Source organism: Lynx canadensis, chromosome B1 (assembly GCF_007474595.2).
Source record: "Lynx canadensis isolate LIC74 chromosome B1, mLynCan4.pri.v2, whole genome shotgun sequence".
Classification (NCBI taxonomy): Eukaryota; Metazoa; Chordata; class Mammalia; order Carnivora; family Felidae; genus Lynx; species Lynx canadensis.
In genome coordinates, this window is record NC_044306.2 from 15,829,495 (window position 1) to 15,850,009 (window position 20,515).

Sequence of the window (20,515 nt, forward strand, 5' to 3'; positions counted from 1 at the left end):
GCCACCTATTTGACTTTGAGCAAGTTATTTCACTTCTTGGAGTCTCAGTTTCCTGAGAGGATTAGCTCAGTTAGTGTGTAGGAACAATGATCTATTTGTTGCCAATAAATGAGATTATAGGATTAACCTATTCCTGTTTTTGCTGTAATTTCTTAAATATCTGGGTCAGAAACTTTTCCTGTTTTCTCCTAAATGGAATAATCCATTTAGGAATGAGATGTGACTACTTTTTTTAAAATCTAGAAAACATAACCATTTTTTAAAAAAAGTTTGTTTATTTTTGAGAGAGAGAGAGAGAGCGAGCATGGGGAAGGTCAGAGAGAGAGGGAGACTGAGAATCCCAAGCAGGCTCCACACTGTTAGTGCAGAGCCTGATGTGGGCCTCAAACTCATGAATCGTGAGATCATGACATGAGCCAAAATCAAGAGTCCGACGCTTAACCGACTGAGCCACTCAGGCACCCTAGAACACATAACAGCTGTTAGTTGAAATTAATATCTGAAAGTGAGCAGAAAATAGCCAAAATGTTTAGGAGATGATTAATTTGTTGGATTTGCATTTATTTTGCCTTATCTTTTGTGTCCAGTGGATATGTATCTATTCTACCTTCCATACTGGGAGTTTATAATACTAGAATTAAATACTTATTTAATGAAAAATGAACGATTGAGGTAGTGTCTTTTTTTTTTTTTTTTCTTTTCGATGCCTCCCCCATTAGTCTTTGGCAAGTAATGGTTCTCAGCTGTAAGGCTTAGCTATCTTAAGCATCTTATCACTGAGGCCAGTGGAATCACTAGGAGAATTTAGCTAAACCTTTGTACCTATGTGTCTGTGAACAAAATTCTTGGTGCTCTATGCATGTTTTTGACCTATGAGATATAAGATGCTATTTTGTAAATTATTATAAATCTATAATGCAGACATTCTGGAAATGTGGAAAAGCATTGGATACACTTTCACAGTTGATATTCTGAGAAAAAAGCTGTCACAGAATATTAAAACAAGAATGGTGTTTTCTTTGACTTGCGGGCTGTTGCCTATATATGGAATCCTCACACAGGATGAATACTGATCCTGAGCTGGGGGTTCCATTTGTGAGTCAGTTTTCTAGGAAATATGACCCCCAACTTCCCCCACTAAGCACATTTAAAATTGGTGTGTAGTGGCCAAGATGAGTAAAATGAGCAACAAATCCTGGAATGCACAGGTATTTGAGAATTATAGGTTAGCCTTTTGTAGGCCAGCTGTGAAGTAAATCAGGATCCCAAGTTACATTTTGCTCCATAGGATTCCTGGGGACAAAGCAAAGCAAGAGGGTGAACTATTATCTGAGATGACGTATGGTCATATCAAAACTAGGCCAAATCAAGTGGTATTTGAAGAAGGAAAGAAAAAAAAAACCTTGAGAAATAAGCAGTGCTTAAAATATAGTACAGGTGTCCTTGAGCTGGAACATGAGTATGTGTTTTTCTCTTGGGGGAATTGCCACTTAAGCCCAGTACCATTTTTATTTTTCAGTCTTTATCTTCCTTCTCTATGGACTTGAGCTGCCCTGAGCAGTACAGTGACTTCTGTACAGAAGTGGTAATGGATTGGGGCGCCTGGGTGGCGCAGTCGGTTAAGCGTCCGACTTCAGCCAGGTCACGATCTCGCGGTCCGTGAGTTCGAGCCCCGCGTCAGGCTCTGGGCTGATGGCTCGGAGCCTGGAGCCTGTTTCCGATTCTGTGTCTCCCTCTCTCTCTGCCCCTCCCCCGTTCATGCTCTGTCTCTCTCTGTCCCAAAAAATAAATAAACGTTGAAAAAAAAATTAAAAAAAAAAAAAAAAAAAAAAAAGAAGTGGTAATGGAGTATGTGGCTAGTCCAAATTAAGATGTGCTAGAAGTATTAAAATATATACCAGATTGTGAAGACTTAGTATGGAAAAGAATTTCATCAATATATAGTATTGAATATGTATTGATATCCTAATATTTTAGATATATTAGATGAAATATATTATTGAAATTTAACTGTTTCTTCCCCCCCCCCTTTTTTTTTTTTACTAATTTTTAAAAAATGTTTATTATTGAGAGACAGAGACAGAGCATGAGCATGGGAGGGACAGAGACAGGGAGAGACACAGAATCCAAAGAAGGTTCCGGGCTCTGAGCTGTCAGCACAGAGCCTAACGCGGGGCTCGAACTCACAAACCGAGAGATCATGACCTGAGCCGAAGTCAGACACTTAACATACTGAAACAGCCAGGCGCTCCTCTTTTTCCCTTTTTAATGTGGCTACTAGGCACTTAAAATTACATACGTGACTCTCCTTTTTCTGTTGGATAGCACTGGTCTAGAGCTCAGGTTTTTTATTCCTAAGGCATAAAATTGGTACAGAATTAAGAAAAGAGAGACTAGAAATCTTCCAAAGAAAGTGGTCAGCTACAGATGCTGAGCCTGGCGTGATACCTGATGTAGGGGATTCTTCCTGCGTTAGTTGGGGTCTCACTGAGAGACAGAAACCACATAGTACGTGAACAAGAAAGTTTAATATAAAGTTTTATTAACTTATAAAGGGACTTAGCTACTGAGAGATAAAGAGAACTCCAAAGAATACAAGAAGAGCAGATAATGGGAGCAATCACTACCCCTAGGGCCAAGCAGAGCACGTTAAGGAGGGACACACTGGAAGAGGGTTCTTTCTTCACCCTGGAGCTGAGATCCGGGCTTGACTGGAGAGGGCACAGCCGTGGCTGTGGTGGAGCAGTTCGGGGAGACACCACAGGTGACAGGAAGCCACCCCCAGGGTGCTAGCACAATTCTCTGGGAAGCTGCCCTCTGAGTGCCATTGGAATCTGCTGGGGGTGGGGTGGGGTGCGTGCCATCTGGTGTCCCACATGCTGCTGCGTGCAGCACGCTGCAGGGGCAATCAGAGAGGAATACACGGGAACCAGGAGAAGAAGCCCCTTCCTCCTCCATAGTCACTCCAGCATCCTCTCCCAGTAAATCTTGACACGATCTGGGTTGGCAAAGAAGAAATGTTTACGGGGTCCATCTCCATTATCCTAAAGCAGGGCAAAGAAGGGTGCATTTGGAGCAGAGAGGCAATAAACTGATGACTGGCACGCTCCATAAGTATGTTGCCACTGTGTAAGATGCTCTGTTGTTTGGACAAGTTTAGATAGTTTGGCTCCAAGGTAGAATATTTAAAAATTGGGCCATCTATGAATTCTGAGGCCAGATGGTCACCACAATCCTAGAATTTTAGTTCGATGAGAATCTCTTTTATTTTGAAATATTTTAGGAAAGATTATGCCTTCTCTTGTTTTGTTATCTACTCTCTTTATATTTTAAACAGTGAATGTTAAAGAGTAGCTTCCAGTAGAAATGCTGTCTTGGTATTTCATTAAAGTTTTACTCCTTGCTCTGTTTATTCCTGGTAGTGTTTGACTACAGTTACAGAGATTACATTCTGTCCTGGTATGGAAATCTCAGCAGAGACGAGGGGCAGCTTTACCATCTGCTCTTGGAAGACTTTTGGGAGATTGCCAGGCAACTGCGCCACAGACTGAGCCACGTGGATGTGGTTAAAGTCGTCTGCAATGATGTTGTAAGAACTTTACTCGCTCATTTCTGTGACCTGAAAGCTGCAAATGCCAGGTAACTGTTTGAATATGAACAACCTCCCCCACTTTTTTTCCACATTAAAATATTTTTCTTTTGTAGAAAGGGGTCAAAGTCAAGATAAAACTCTAGAATTTTCTGCCTTCTTGTTGGCACTTGGCTTGAAATGTACATATGTTGAGGGGTAATAATTATAGTGTGCTGATAGAGTAGTTTTTTTTTTTTTTTTTCGTATTAGGAGTACCTATACTGTGAAAAGTGTCTGTGAATTTACAATTTTTGGAAAAGTTTAGAATTCATGTTTCTTTTTGTGAGTCCTGTGTTAAGAGCTCTGTCTCATCATAGTATCCTGAAAATTGACTATTATTTATTGACTATTTATTATTACTACTACTTTTATTTTGAAATACCAACTTCCTTATTTTAGTTTAATTCCTTTTTTTTTTTTTTACATTTTCTTTTTTTTTTTTTTTAATTTACATCCAAGTTACTTAGCATATGGTGCAATAATGATTTCAGGAGTAGAATCCAGTGATTGATCCCCTAAATAAACACCCTGTGCTCATCCCAGCGAGTGTCCTCCTTAATGCCCCTTGCCCAGCCCTCTTTAGGAATCTCCTATGGTTTGTCCCCCTCCCTGTTTTTATATTATTTTTGCTTCCCTTTCCTTATGTTCATCTGTTTTGTATCTTAAATTCCACATATGAGTGAAGTCCTATGATATTTGTCTTTCTCTAATTTCGCTTAGCATAATACCCTCTAGTTCTATTCATGTAGTTGCAAATGGCAAGATTTCACTCTTTTTGATTGCTAATATTCCGTTTTATATATATACCACATCTTCATTATTCATTCATCAGTTGATGGACATTTGCGTTCTTTCCATACATTAGCTATTGTAAATAGTGCTGCTATGAACATTGGAGTGCATGTGCCCCTTTGAAACAGCACTCTTGGATCCTTTGGATAAATACCTAGTAGTGCAATTGCTGGGTTGTAAGGTAGTTCTATTTTTAATGTTTTGAGGAACCTCCACACTGTTTCCTAGAGTGGCTGCACCAGTTTGCATTCCTACCAGCAATGCAAAAGGGTTCCTCTTTCTCCCCATCCTTGCCAATATCTATTGTTTCCTGAGTGGTTAATTTTAGCCATTCTGACCGGCATGAGGTGGTATCTCATTGTGGTTTTGATTTGTATTTCCCTGATGATGAGTGATGTTGAGCATGTTTTCATGTGTTTGTTGGCCATCTGGATGTCTTCTTTGAAAAAGTGTTTGTTCATGTTTTTTGCTCATTTCTTCACTGGATTTTTTTTTGGGTGTTTGGTTTGGTAAGTTCTTTATAGATTTTGGATACTAACCCTTTATCCATATATCCTTTGCAAATATCTTCTCCCATTCTGTCGGTTACCTTTTAGTTTTAATGTTTGTTTCCTTCACTGTGTAGAAGCTTTTTATCTTGATGAGATCCCAGTAGTTCATTTTTGCTTTTGTTTCCCTTGCCTCTGGAGACATGTTGAGTAAGAAGTTGCTGTGGCCAAGGTCAAAGAAGTTATTGCCTGCTTTCTCCTCTAGGATTTTGATGGCTTCCTGTGTTACATTTAGGTCTTTCACCTGTTTTGACTTTATTTTTGTGTATGTGTAAGAAAGTGGTCCAGGTTCATTCTTCTGCATGTCACTGTCCAGTTTTCCTAACACCATTCCCAGGTGCCCCTGAATGTCCCATTATTGAGTGAGTGCAAGAATGCTGAATTACAGCATTTCTAACTTGCACGTAAAAGTCGTCTTATTTAAAGGAGTGGCCTTCTGCCTGTTTGGATATGGGCTCAGTAGGAGAGGCGCTCCTTACAGTTAATGCGGCCTATTCTCACTGATATTATTCTATCTCTACTTTCAGGGAAGAGGGAGGGTATCTGACAGACACACAGGAGGATGAATAAGCACTGGCATCCTTATTGGGCAGGTGGTAACTGCTGTTCTCTCCTAAGAAGCCCTGCTGTGTGAATTTACCAGCGAGCAACCCTCTTTTGCCCTGTGCTGTTGCTCATTGGGGCCCAGCTGGTAAATGTCGTCCAGCAGCAGCTCTCTGTTGCCGGCTATATTGCCTCTTTCTAGGAACCATTTTCTCTCCCAAAGTCTACCTGGCACAGGTTTATGAGATCAACATTTACAGAGCCATCTCATGCCTATTACTTTCCAGCTTGCTGCCCTCAGTGTGTTGCAGTTTTTAAAAACCCGTGACCCATAGTAGGAAATACATTTTCTAATGTGACCTAATTTCATAAAACAGTACCTTTGTTACCTGTGATAACTGATACCTTTTTGTTAACTTTCTTTTTTTTTTAAATGGTGTTGGGGACGAACTAAATTTTATTTTATTCCTTGTGGCTCACAACCTAGGTTTGAAAAAATTATTGTAGAGCAGCGGTTCTCAGATTTTTTTGGTCTCAGGTCCCCTCTATACTCTTAAAAGTTACTGAAAACCTAAAAGCACTTTATGTGGGCCCTATCTCATGGGGAACTGGAGCCAGGTTGTACTGGGTTTGCAAGAGCTGACTGTGCACGTCTCTTCCCTACTTTTAGATCAATGGCATCACCTTGTTAGCTTGTAATTGGCCATGGTGGGAGTATTTACACAGTGCAGTGGGCCAGTACTACAAATCAGAGTGTTTTCCCCCTTGGGGAGCCACTTGTTAAACCTAATACCACCTCCCCTCTCGTTAGACTACCAATATTTACCGTATCAGATATTAAGAGTAAGAAATTTTTAAAGTGCATGAATACACAATACACTTCCCATTAGCCAGTAGAGTGATGTCGGCCCACATCAGGTAGCCTCTAGAAGCTCCCCGATGCCTCTGAGAACAGGAGTGAAAAAGACAAGTGACATTTTGTACTGCACATAGGGGTCCCCAGACCACCCTTGGCAAACTGCTGTTGCTAGAGAAAGCAGCTTCCAGTAAGGGCGTATGGGAACAAATAGGGAAAATGAGAGAATGAGGACTCTTGGCTTATATCCCTGGCGTCTCAAAAGCTTCAGCCTCTCCTTTTGAGTGTTTAGCAACCCCTTAGAGCTTCTGCTGGTTTGCTGTGGTATCTGTTGTATAAAGTGCTCCTTTGTTCTGCCTGGCAGATACTGTCCAAGACTTGTTTGAACTCTGCAGAAGCTCATTTTAAAGTATTTACATTATGGTCCAGTAGAAGACAGTACTTTAAATCCATGGTTTATTCCAGTTGGAAGACTGATAGATTTAAGTTTGGGAGAAGAGCAAGTGGTTGGAGAAATTTAGTATTTTTATGATTATCTAATTTGAACATGAACACATATTTTTCATGGAGACGTTTGCCAGCTTCTGAAATTACTGCTTTTGTGACTATTATATTATGTTTATATATATATGTATGTATATGTATATATATATACACATACATATATATATATATTCTACCCAATATATTTTGTGACTAATATATTTTGTGACTAAGATATTATGGGTAGAGCATTGCAATAATAGAAACAGAGAATTGATTCCATTTTAGAAACGCCTTCTCCCTGGGCTTCTAGTTTTCTTATACCAGATTTATTTTGCTGAGATCTGGGCTGTGCCCAGAAGCTCTAGTTGATGATTTTTATTACAGAAAAAAAAATCCACTCTATCCTAGTATTATAGATATTTGAAAAAGTGCCAGTAGGTTACGGGTGTTTTTCATGTAGATGATTGTGCCCTGGAAGTGAACCGCAGAGAACTCCTATCTGATTGTGCATTATCTTCTACAAATCACTCAGTGAGACTTGCAGACATTGTGTCCAGGTTTGATGGCTGTGTCTACACTTGCTTGCTCCAGGTAAACAGTGCCCTCGTCCTAGAAATCTCTATTGGTGTGCAGATATCTGTTGGCTGTAAAATGATTTTGGCAGCCTGGGAAGCACCCAATTGAATTGGCCACTGTCAGACAAGAGAATAATAAATTGCATTAATAAAAACAACACAATACACTAGTTGACTGTTAGGGAATTGTGTGGAGGCAGCTTTCCAGTCAGCTCATATTTATTTCCAGGCCGACATTCTGTTGCTTTGTAAACCCAGATCACATTTAATTCTTGCCTCTGCTGCTTCTTCCTTTGTCCCATCTGTCTGGTTCCAGCATGTTTCAGAAAAATCTAAAACTGATTTTTCGTATGCTGTTTAATCAATAGCATCTTTAATTTCATATTCTTCTTACAATGTCTTTGTGTTTTGTTTACTAGTCAAGCACAGGCATGCTGTCTAAGGGGGAAAATAATTTTTATTAATGTATTCTGTCTTTATCTCTGAAATTCCCCCCCCCCCCCGCCCTTTCATCTTTGCAGTCATTGATTATAGAGCAGTATAAAGAGTCTGGACTTGAGAGTCAGGCAGAATAAGGGAGTTATTTCTACTATTTATTACCTCTGGCTTTAGACTATTCACGTAACCACTCAGATCCTCAGTATTCTCATCTGTGAAATGGTGATGATGGTATCTGCTTCTTGGTGTAGGTGGGAAGATTAAGTAATGTACATAGGAAACTTATAAAAAGCTAATGTTTGCTCACTCAAGGAATGAGAACCCACATGTAAGTAGTAGGGATTGCAGTAAACAAATGATTGATCCGCACCGGCACAGGAGGATGCTGCCTGGATGAAGAAGGCTCATGGTCACCTCCTGACCCAGAAGTAGCCAGGTGCTTCGAGACTTTTTCTTGGGTTCTCAAGCAGTACCTGATGTCCACTGACTAGAGGGCATGTTGGGAATATCCTGCTTAGAGTGAACAGAGGGATTCCAGGGAAGCATTTGCCTCTCCTTTTTCCATAGATGGAGCTTGTATGACTAGCTGTCTTGCCTTTGGCTCACTCAGAAAGTTTTCCGTAACTCAGTTTTAGGAGGGAGATGAATTTGTAGAAGTCTGAGGACCAGGCTCTTTTTTATGATCTACCTTCCATTGGAACAGAGAGGGAATTGTATATGCTTTGAGAGGGATTTTGGTATTATAGTAAGAAGCCTCTCTTGTTAGTTTTTTTTTTGGGGGCCAGCTTTTCCCAATAATCATTAACCAAATACATACTTTAAAGTTTTACCCTTAAATGTGCTTGACATGACAAAACTAGCATCTAGATCTTACTATATTAAAATAACATTAGCTGGCAGCATAGAGTTTAAAATAATTGAGGATGCCATTTTAATTATATTATTTTTATTTTTTAAGGTAAACTCTACCGCCAATGGCTCAAACTCATGACCCCAAAATCAAGACTCCCATGTTCTACCAACTGAGCCAGCCAGGCACCCTTGAAGATGCCATTTTTAAAAAGTAAACATCTATCAGTACATATGCAAAGGCTTATTCTTAAAATCTGTTTATTTTGTTGGCTTTGCATATTTGTATTGAACCTCTTGCTTGTTGTAGAAGACAAAGAGGAAATCTTTCTTTTTTAGAGTACTTACTCTAGAAACTAGTCTCCATTCTCTAGTGGAAAAAGAAAGCACAGTGAACTCCCAGGAGGTCTAGTGGTAAAGGCGCCAATATGCATGTGTTTCATTTCCTATGTAGTACCCAGTGCCCAGTATGATTGCTCCCCCTCTGTAGTGTCCCCCACCCCACCCCCAGGATTGACCACTAGTTACTGTAAGAAGTCCCTAAATTTTATGTCTTATCTGGTCTATGTCTATGATATTAGAAAATTAGCTTCCCAGTCTTTCTTGGTCACTACTGCTATCAAGATACTATGGGAAAAGGAGGCATAGAAAGTTCTACTTTCTACTCCTCTTCACTCAGATCCTCCAAATTAACGGTGCTAGGGTAAGAATAGGTCAGTACCCATAGGGAAGCCTTTGACCACGGTCGCAAGACTGTTTAGAAAATACTTGGGATGAGTGCCTGAGTGGCTCAGTCAGTTGAGTGTCTGACTCTTGATTGTGGCTCAGGTCATGATCCCAGGGTTGTGGGATCAAGCCCTGTGTTGGGCTCTGTGCTGAGTGTGGAGCCTGCTTAAGATTCTCAATCTCTCTCTCTCTCTCTCTCTCTCTCTCTTTCTCTCTCTCCCTCTCTCACTCTGTTCCAACCCCTCCCTCCCTGCCTCCCTCTCAAGTAAAATTAAAGAAAATACTTGGGAACCTCACAGAAGGCAATTTGCCACCAATTATGTAGCATCAAGTCATGGACCCTTTCCTCAGCAGGAAAACCCACAGAACTTTTTTTTTTTTTTTACATTTATTTATTTATTTTTGAGAGACAGAGACAGAGCACAAGTGGGGGAGGTGTAGAGAGAGAATGAGACAGAATCTGAAGCAGGCTCCAGGCTCTGAGCTGTCAGCACAGAGCCCGACGTGGGGCTCGAACCCACAAACCAAGAGATCATGACCTGAGCCAAAGCCGGATGCTCAACCGACTGAGCCACCCAGGCGCCCCAAAACCCACAGAACTTTTATCTCATGATTACCTAGTCAGGAAGGCTGCCCGCTGGCTAGTGGCCCTGGTTTATGCTTTCTTAGTTTTCTTTTTTTTCTTTTTGTTGTTTTCTTTTTGTTTTTTTTTTTTTAATGACGCTGTAGGATCACATTTAAGAAGACATCTAGGAGACTTAAAAATAATCCAATTAAAGAAATACTCCTACTTTCCTGGATTGTTGCTATGATTTGGGAGTCGTGTATAATTGTTGATGCTTCTTAAGGTTTTAAATCCCAACAGCCCATGCATTTGCATTGTGATTGGGAAAATTATTGGCTATTGATATTTCTGAGGAGTGGACACATTATTAAAACCAGATATTTTATATTTAATGAGACATAATCAAATTGTTTCCAGAGATTTCTTTCCTTCCTCTTCCCTCTCTTTGTTAATTTTTTTTAGACATGAAGAACAACCAAGGCCTTTTGTGCTGCATGTGTCCCTGAGGAACTCGTATGATGAAGTGAGGTTCCTACAAATGTGTTCTCGGGTTCTAGTGTTTTGTCTCCTCCCCTCGAAGGATGTCCAGTCTCTCAGCTTACGTATAATGCTTGCAGAAATTCTCACAACAAAAGGTACTTTTATAAATAATTCATATCACTAATGGGATGATCATGTAAACAAACGCACTACATACTAATGTGATAACCCTTTGTATACACGTATGCAGACCTTGTATATTGTGGGACAATATGCAAACTAAAATATTTTCAAATTTTCAAAGTTTAAGTGGCACTCAAAGAGGGCATTTTTTGGCCATCCGTGATAATCAAGTCTTTTATGTAACATGTTGCCAAATGCATAGTCCATTCTGTTGTTTATTTTGATACAGGATAATCTGTCCTTATGCCCTTCACAGGGAAACATCCATTTGGGATAGCTTTTGAGTTATCCAGGTCAGTCATACATACAGCAATGAAAGAATATCTATACTCCAGGGTGCGTTTACTTAAAACACTTTTAAGATAGAAGATTCATTGATAATGCCTATATATGATTTTGTGAACTTACAATGAATAAAAAAAGGAAGGGTACCACAATATAATGAGTTACTACAGAAAGTATATTGAGGGAGATGCTTGGCCAGAATAAGAAAAGTGGAAGAAAATGCGACCTAAGAGAAATTTCTCTTATCTCAAAATCTCAAATAGCACTGCCTTTGATATGCATTGATGGAGTATCTCATTTATGATCTGTGGCTGTTAGTGGATCCCAACCACAGAGAAAAGGGAACTTTTTAACTGCAAGTTGGTAGGATGGACTGGGGGTAGTATCATTGGCTTTTTAACGGCCTCTTCCCAGAGGTCTGCTTTCACCAGCTGGGAGCATGTTCACTTTTCTCTTTTGGCAGAAGCACATAATGAGACTTATAAAAGAAATAAAAGGAAAAAAGATCTGCGTACTTAATTTTGATATCTCTGTTAGGAACTTGGGTTCCAAGTGACTTTCTTTCATTTTTCCTTTAAAGTTAACCCTTTTGTTAAGACAACCACTTGCTTGTAGCCCTAGCTGGTAGCATATCCAAGGGGAAGGGCGGCTGTCTGTACACGCACACGTGTTTTTGAATATCTGAGTTGTTCATATGTTCCCCACTTGGGTAGTTTAAAAACGTTTCCTGACTGTTGTTTCAGTTCTGTAAAGGAAAAACGATTCCTCCAAAGGACAGTGCCGTTTTCAGTGGTGCTTTCTTCTCCTTCCCGCAGTCTTGAAGCCGGTAGTGGAGTTACTTAGTAATCCAGATTACATCAACCAGATGCTGCTTGCCCAGCTGGAGCGCAGAGAACAGATGAATGAACATCACAAGAGAGCCTACACCTATGCTCCTTCTTATGAAGAGTTCATCAAGCTTATTAACGGCAACTCTGATGTTGAATTCTTGAAGCAACTAAGGTATTTGGCCTTTAATTATAGCCAAGTTATAATAGCTACTAATTATCATCCTCTGTCGTGTTAGGTTAAAAAAAAATGTGGTTGTCAGGGAGGCAGAAATAAAGGAAGCCCGTAAATCTCACGATTCAGTGACCACTAAATTTATCCAGCTTCTCCTTTAGCAGAGGAAGTTTTTTTGTTTTTGTTTTTTAAAGTATCATGTTTTTCAAGTAATTAGGTTATAATAGATTGAAAGCTGTTTCGTTGTAGGAGGACCTGCTTAGCCGGATAAGCAGATGCTTACCTTAGAGAAGCATTGGGAGGAGATGATGTGTTTTTAAAATTACATAGTAGAACATTGTGTTGATTTTCATTTTTCTTAGAAAATGCAGGCCCAGGTTTGGGAATCAAGGGTTCTTGACTAATTGTTTTGAAAAAATACGATTCAAATGTACCCCAGGAGTCTCTTTTATAAGGGAGTTCAGTCTTCCTTACCATATTTGAGATACCTTAGGGGTGACTGTGTTTTTGTGTGTTTATTTTTTATTTCTTTGGTATGTGCATATACAGTATGATTATATCGTAGTGTATAGTTTGTGGATTTTCTAGGCTTCTGTAGTTCCTCCTCTATTTTAGTGTCCCCAAACAGTAATACATGGGGAAGAAAGGCAACTCTGATATGTCAGTTTTGCTTCTGGTAAGTAATTTCCTTTTTGATCATTGTGACTCTTGCGCTGATAGAGACCCCAAGGCCCTATATCCCAGATTTGTTTCCTGAGGTTTACAGGTTATGCCCACTCAAAGGTCATCCTGTCCATGGCTTTCTTTGACTCCTTTTAAAGTGTCATTCCATAGAATGTGAAAGAGCACACAGTGACAGGACATCCTTGTTGCCTCCTCTTCCCCTTAAAATTGCCAACCCACAAGTGTGCGCGCGCGTGCACACACTCCCCCCTCAAGTGCTGGAGATGCCATTCAAGCCTGTACTCCAGTATTCCTCTGTCTGGTGCTCTTACACCTATTGTTCAGATGTACTGCCTGTGGTGTCACAAAGGTATCATGATGACTAACATCTGTGAAATGGGAGTTTTTTCTTAGGACATTGTTTGTGAGCAGATGGTACTTCATGTTGCTAAATTGTGGAGGTATGGCATTCCTAAGTACTTTTTCCCTGTCAAGCAGTCTTTCCACAATATAGTCAGATGTGGACCATTTGGTAACTCCCAAGGGAGTTTAAGATAACGATCTAGAACCAATGGTGGCAGGTACTTACCTGAATCAGTATTCGTTCTACTTCTAGACTTATGAATGAGTGTTCCGTTTTGTGTACCAAACAAAAAAGTCCCAGCACTGCACACATGTTGACCTAGATAACCATGTAACAAAAAGGTACCAAAAGACTTTTTAAAATCAGAAGTAATTATTTTGGACAGTCAACCATTGGTACTCTAGCCCAGTTCTGTATTATAAGATGAATGGATCTTGATTAAAATTAATAGTCTACCATTTTCAAAATGTACTAATCAAAGACTCAGAACTATTTGAAATGCCATAGATATCGTAATGTTGGCAGTTCATTATCTAGTAGGTAAAGAAGTAACTCAGCAAAAATTGACCTTTAAAAAAATAAAAGCCCCAGGATGATGAGACAGCTTGCTTTTGCCACAGTAGGAACATTTTGGACTGCCTTCACCTGAGCGGCTAAAGATTACACTAGAAATCCTGATTTGACATTTTCCCTTTATAATGATGAAACGAAAATGGCATGAGTGCTTCACTCTTTCCGTAAGACCACTTTCTCCTGATGTCATAAATAGGGCAGTACTAAAGGCTAACACACTGGTTGTGTTGAGAGGCAGGCCCTCTGTTGATCACTGAGAGGCTTAAGGGGCAGTAGAAATGCTGAACTGAACAGTGTTTTTATTTTTTGCTTAAACCTTGAGATGCAGTTTACAACCCATTAAATTCACCATTTTAAAGTGTGTGATTCAGTGGTTTTTAGTGTATTCAGACTGTGCAACCATTACCTCCAATTCCAGAATGTTTTCATCATTCTAAAAAGAAACGCTGTACCCATTAGCAGTCACTGCCCGTTGCTCCTGCCCCCAGCCCTTGGCAGCCCCCAATTTACTTTCTGCCTCTGTGGACATTTCATATAAATGGAATCATGCAACATGTGGCCTCTTGTGCGTGGCTTCTTCTGTTCAGCATGGTATTTTCAAGGGTCATCCATGTTGTGGTATGTATCAATACTTCATTTCTTTCGTTGGCTGAGTAATATTCCATTGTGTGAATATACCACATTTTGATTATTCATCTGTCAGTTGATGGACCGTTTGGGCTGTTTGCATTTTAAAGAATGCCTTTTTGAGGTACCGTTGAGCATCTGCAGAAGCAGTATCAGTGACTTGATAGAGTAAAATAAAATGTTGTGGATTCTTAACCTCTTCCTACCTCCATCTCTCCCCACTGTATACCTGCCCCCAGCAAGGGGTGATGGAGTACAAGACACCAGGAAGGGGTCTCCTTCTGTGCATTACTCCGATCCCATATATATTCCTCTGCTCTTTTGTGCCCTCCGCAGCAGTCCACTTCACTGCTGGGGTCTGTTGCCCACAAAGTTCAGAGTCCATTGGGAGGACCCTTGGAGGTACTTTGGTGATTAGATAATCAAATTCTTAAAGTGCCCATTCTATTAGAAACAAAAAGAATACATTTTCAGATTGAGTTATGTTTATGTAATGACTGAGCACAACTGGAATGACCTGTTTTTCTGCCCTCTGTCTCTTGGTAAACTCAGTTCCTCATGAACATCTTGGGAAATACGTTGATGGCTTACTTTGGAAGGGCTGCAAAATTCTTAGAGTAGACAGCAAAAATTGTGGGATCATGGTAATCCTGAAGCATAGGTAGCCTCCTCAACAAGCTTGGCCCCTGAAGAACCTGGGGGAAGAAATACTGTGAAGGCATTTTTCTCAATGAAAGATATGCACATCCAGAGTTACTTTCTTTCTTGTAAAAATTTTTTTTAACATTTATTTATTTTTGAGAGACAAAGTGAGACCGTGCATAATGGGGGAGGGGCAGAGAGAGAAGGGGGACACAGAATCTGAAGCAGGCTCCAGGCTCTGAGCTGTCAGCACAGAGCCCAACCAGGGGCTGGGGCAGGGAGTGGGGGGGGCGCTCAGACTCATGAACTGCAAGATCATGACCTGAGTCGAAGTCGGATGCTTAACCTGAGCCACCCAGGTACCCCCAGAGTTACTTTCTGAATACTCTTATAAATGCTGAATTAACCCTCAGTTTATTCTCACTATTTATTTATTTATTTATTTATTTATTTATTTATTTATTTATTAAGTTTGTTTATTTTTGAGACAGAGAGAGACAGAGCATGAACGGGGGAGGGTCAGAGAGAGAGGGAGACACAGAATCTGAAACAGGTTCCAGGCTCTGAGCGGTCAGCACAGAGCTCGACACGGGGCTCGAACTCACGGACCGCAAGATCATGACCTGAGCCGAAGTCGGACACTTCACTGACTGAGCCACCCAGGTGCCCGTATTCTCACTTTTTAAGAGAGAGGTTTATGGGGGGGGTGGGAGGGAGGGGAAAGTGGGTGATGGGCATTGAAGAAGGCACCTGTTGGGATGAGCGCTGGGTGTTGTATGGAAACCAACTTGACAATAAATTTCATATTAAAAAAATTAAATAAAATTCATAATACTAGACTGGAAAAAAAATGTATATTCGAAATGTATACTGAATTATCCTGAGGCATCCTGCCCTGACCTATGACTATGAGACAGTTCCTTGGACTTTGCTGTAAGAGAAAATGCCTGGCAGTTCTGTTTGATATGGCACTGGTATATCTTTTATCCAGGGGGCAGTGTCCCCATTCACTGTATCTGAAGGTAACCTAAAGGCTACCCTGTATTCTCTGCTTCTTGCACAGACTGCACTAGAAAGGCGACCAGGAACAACTCTGCAGTGGCAGAGGTTGATCTTTTTGTTCAAAAAAGGTGACGTTGCACAAATAACCTGGCTACCTGGCTGCTTATTTATCTGATAGAAAAATTGCGCTCTATTCAGGGTTCAGGTCTGCTTACTGTTATTGAGAGTCAACACTGCTTTTTATCGGACTCCTGTCTAAAGCCAGCATCGATGAAGCTTATCAGCTGCCTGACACTAATGGAGCTGCTTTTTTCAATCATAGTCTGAACTATTCTGTTGTTTTTCTTGTACCATTAGAGTCCTCTGCTGCCTGACTTTATTAGCATTTTAGGTTACTGTCTTCACATTGGTCTCAGTAAGATTTTGAGATAGGCTGCCTAAGGCAGGGAACGTATCTTATTTAGACTAAGCAGTTGATGAAGTCATCCGCTTTTATTTCATACATATTTGGGAGATAGATGCATATTTTCTAAAGGAAGCAAAGTCATTAAACTCTGTTGGGTTGAAATGCATCAAAAACAACCAAACCAAAAAAACTTTGATGGTGATATTTGTAGTTCCGTGGTAGTTTGTTTTTTTCTGAGTCAGCATGAGCTGCTTTTACAGCAAGATTATAGAGCTAGAAATGCTCCCTTCAAGAACACTAAACCAGGTGTTTTTGACCTTGACTATATATTAGAATCACCCAGGCTTTAAAAAAAATTACAGCTGGATATTCCACTGTCCTTTGTAGCTATTTCCTTTTTCTTCTTTTCTGGCATCCAAGATGTTGAAGTGAGGATGTGGTGGCTGGACTGGCACAACATTTTAAAATTTCCAGTGTCTTCTAGTAGAAGCAGTGATCCACTCGGCTAACAAAACAGGAGCCAGGAATTGGAATGTCATGTTGATGGAGGATTTTCAAGGACAACTGACCAGATTTCCCACTGCCCGTCTGGGTGGTGGGATGGTTTTTGGTCTAGTACTCTATGTTGTACAGTTGTGGCAAGGCAGGAGAGTGCTACATCCCATGCATACATTGGACAAATACTGCTTTCCTGGACTGGACATTTGCCAGAGTTCAAGAGATGCCAAGCACATGCTCAAGAAAGGGAAAACTTCTTTGTTTTGAAGCTGCCATTTATTGAATATCTCATATGCATTAAATACAGGGTCAGCTTCTTACCATCTGACCATTGTAACAACCATGTGAATTAAGTACCACTACTCATCATTAGTTGAAGGAGGTAAAGTGACTTGCCTTGGATCACTTAACAAATAAGTAACAGCTGGGATTTGAACCCAGGTCTGTCTGACTTAAAATCCCACATGTAAAGCTGAGTAGCCTACTAGCCAGGTGGGCAAAAGACAGCAGTGACACTCGGCCCCAGCCTTGTGGGATTTCCCACAAGTGTGGAGATAATTCTTTTCTGTCTAGGAGCCTTTTCAGGCACTAGTCCTTGTGCAGAGAACAGTCCCATCAGAAGTGCCATCATTTGTTAGTGAGATGGTGATAGACTGCCAGAGAAACAGGAGTAATGAAGAAAATCAGAGCAGCCTGTGACCGCTGTAATTTCATTTGCTGCCAGGCCAGTCTTCATTAGATTTTTCAGTTCTGGATTTATTTCTGACCCCTTATTTAAAGAGCAACATGGTGAATCTAAAAATAGTAGGGAAGAAATTCTAATAATGAAAGGTTTAAAATTAAAAAGGATAAGTATTATTTAACTTGGAGAAATGAAGGAAACCTTTTATCGAGTGTGGACTGAGATTGATGTGTTTTCTGTTTTACTAGGATAAAGAATAGGTGATGAGCATAATAGATTAATTTTAGAGATCATAACAAACAGTGGAGTGGGTTACTGAGGGAGTTTGCTAAATAGTTTTTCTTCAAATATTAAGGGGATAGATTTTCATCTCTGAATTAGTTTAGGTACATTTGCACGTGAAGATAATACACTAAAAATATTAAAATTCTTAAAATCACATGCTTCTGAGTAGAAGAATTTAAATTGTTTGAATAGTGTTTTGAACAGTGATTCTGAAGATTTATTGTGATTCTTGAGCAGTAAAATTGGATTATGTTACAGAGGAACATGGAAAAAGAAATCAAGCATACCTTCAAACTGCTACACCGTGTCAGAAATCAGTTAAGCAAATATAAACTGCGAAGCAAAGGTTAGTGTGCGTGGACAAGGAGATGAGAAATCACGAAGTGTAAAACAAAGAGGAACTTGGCAGATTTTTATGAAAAGAATAAATGAATATAAATTTAGTTTTAAAAAATGCATTAAAACCCAAGGCTGTTGATGGAAAACGTTCAAAAAGATCTCTCAGTTTTATAAAAAGTAAAAGTACACTGACTGCAGAATATGATTCCTTCTGTTGGTGTCTGAGAAATAGCAGAGGGCAGGGAGGTGGGAGTTAAACATATCAGAAAATAAAATATCTTCATTTGGGAGGGAAGATGGACAGCGATGGAAAATTTGATACAAGAAAGGGAAATTTTGGTATGAGGAAGTTTCTGATCTCTCTGAAATTAAAGAATTCATGATGCGCTGATAATTGGGGCAACACTGGCACTGTGGGTAAGGTGTATCTGCTTTATGAATGACAGCGAGGACCATGAGTTAGTTTATGTGAAGCATTTAGCCCAGGATCTGCATATTTCTAATTGTTAGGTGCTACTGTTGTTGTTGTTACAGTCATTAGACCAAGGATTGCAAATAGATTTAATTTCATCATGAACACTGATCAATTACTTGTGGCCCACTCGAATGCAGTGTTTTATTTGGGGGTTTGAGGGTGCCTAATAAATAGCAATGTTCCTGTCTCCATCATGAGGTCTGAACCACTCTAGGTCCAAGGAATAAGCCAAACGAAGGCCAAAAAGTGTGCTCTTATTACTGATAGGTGATGGAGAGTGTAGTTTATATATGCAAGTAGTGACTCTCCAAAACTGAGTCTCAAAACCAGACATTCTTTCCCACCTGGCTTTGTCCCTGATTCTCCCTCCTTCCCCCTCTTTCTGGCAGGTGCCGAGTCTACTTGCTGGCTGCCGTTGGAGGCAGAGAACACCTGCTCTTAAGAGGAAGGAGAACAGAAGGGCTGTGCTTCACGTGGCCAGTTCCTCCTCCTCTGTGGTCAGATTGAAGACCTCTTCCCTCTCTAGGGCATAGAAGAGGGGGTGAGGGAGAGGTGGAGGGAGGCCAGGGATGGAGCCTCTTCTACTTAGAACGAAACATCAAGAGGTGATGGTGGGGTGAATGAGTAGTGCTCTTTTCTTTAAAATAAACAAAAGTTGTGGCGCTCGGTCCCTACTCAACAGAAAAGAAATTTATGATTCCCAAGGTACGTTGAAGCAATGGTAGCAAAGAGTGTAGAAGTGGTGTGCTGGTAATTGTTAATAACTGGCTTTTGCCGGGAGGGGTAAGAAACCCTGACGGGGAGCATTTGCTGGTTTCTGTGGTGTGAATCACTAAGCGTGACGTCCTCGGGAAGAGATTTGCAGTCGCACGCCATTTTATACATAGTGTCTCCACCATGCTCATACAATCCATGTAAATAACCTTGAACACAGATTATAGAAAAATGAAATTGTTAGGAAATGATGAGTTTTAAGTACTTTTACCTTTTTAAAAAGTGTAAATTAGGGGCTCCTGGCTGGCTCAGTCAGAAGAGCACATGACTCTTGATCTTGGGGTCATGATTTTGAGCCCCACCTTGGGTGTAGAGATTGCTTGAATAAATAAGTACACTTTCAAAAAAAAATAAAAAGTATAATTTAATTGCCAGTTTGTCTAATTTTAATCATGGTGGACTTTAATTCCTGAAAAGTTAACAGGCAGCTCTCGTGAGCCAACACGAGCCTCGTGAGCGGTCTCCAGCACAGCACTGGGTGGAGGCCACACAAGTTCTGTCTCTGATGACCCTGCAGTAGACAGACTTACAGTTCTTCTAGAGGAAGATGAGGTTAACAACACAAGAAGTCAACCTACAGCGACCAGTCCAGCATCTGAAGTGGACTGTACCCACAAACATGGGCTCGAGTCAGACAGGCCTGGGTCTCACAGACCTGGTCTGCACCTGGCTTTTCTGCTTATAGGCTGCATGGCCCTGAGGAGTCCTGTACACTCTGAGCCTCAGTTTTAACTGTGAAATGGAGGAAATAGTTCCTATTTCCTAAGACTGTTGTGATAATTAAATGAGATAATGCACATAATGCCTCAGCACAGTTCTCAGGACATGCTAGGCTCCCAATAAGACCTAAAGATACAGTGATCAGGAGAAGGCAACAGAATTCTTCAATGGTCACTTCAATAGGGTTAATGCATCAGACGAGGCAACACAGTGTCTTATTTCAGAAAAACTTAAAGTGTATAAGTCAGTAAGTCATTTTCAATACAGAACATAAAATTAGGCAACTTAAGGGGCGCCCGGGTGGCTCAGTCATTTGAGTGTCTGCCTCTTGGTTTTGGCTCAGGTCATGATCTCACAGTTTTGTCGGTTCAAGCCCTATATGGGGCTCTACGCAGACAGTGCAGAGCCTACTTGGGATTCTCTCTCTCCCTCTCTCTCTCTCTGTCCCCCCACACCCCACTCATGCTGTCTCCGTCTCTCTCAAAATAAATAAAAACTTAAAAAAA

The 20,515-nt window shown here is 40.5% G+C and overlaps 1 protein-coding gene across 1 annotated transcript in view; it reads left to right on the plus strand.

Annotated features, from left to right (window-relative positions):
• The window catches only part of SNX25 (sorting nexin 25), a 131,210-nt gene that overhangs the window by 36,997 nt on the left and 73,698 nt on the right, over nucleotides 1-20,515 (plus strand). Inside the window, exons 3-5 of the mRNA XM_030312132.1 lie at nucleotides 3,423-3,639; nucleotides 10,472-10,644; nucleotides 11,773-11,959. Coding sequence (XP_030167992.1) covers nucleotides 3,423-3,639; nucleotides 10,472-10,644; nucleotides 11,773-11,959 — 577 coding nt within the window. The remainder of the gene's footprint in view (nucleotides 1-3,422; nucleotides 3,640-10,471; nucleotides 10,645-11,772; nucleotides 11,960-20,515) is intronic.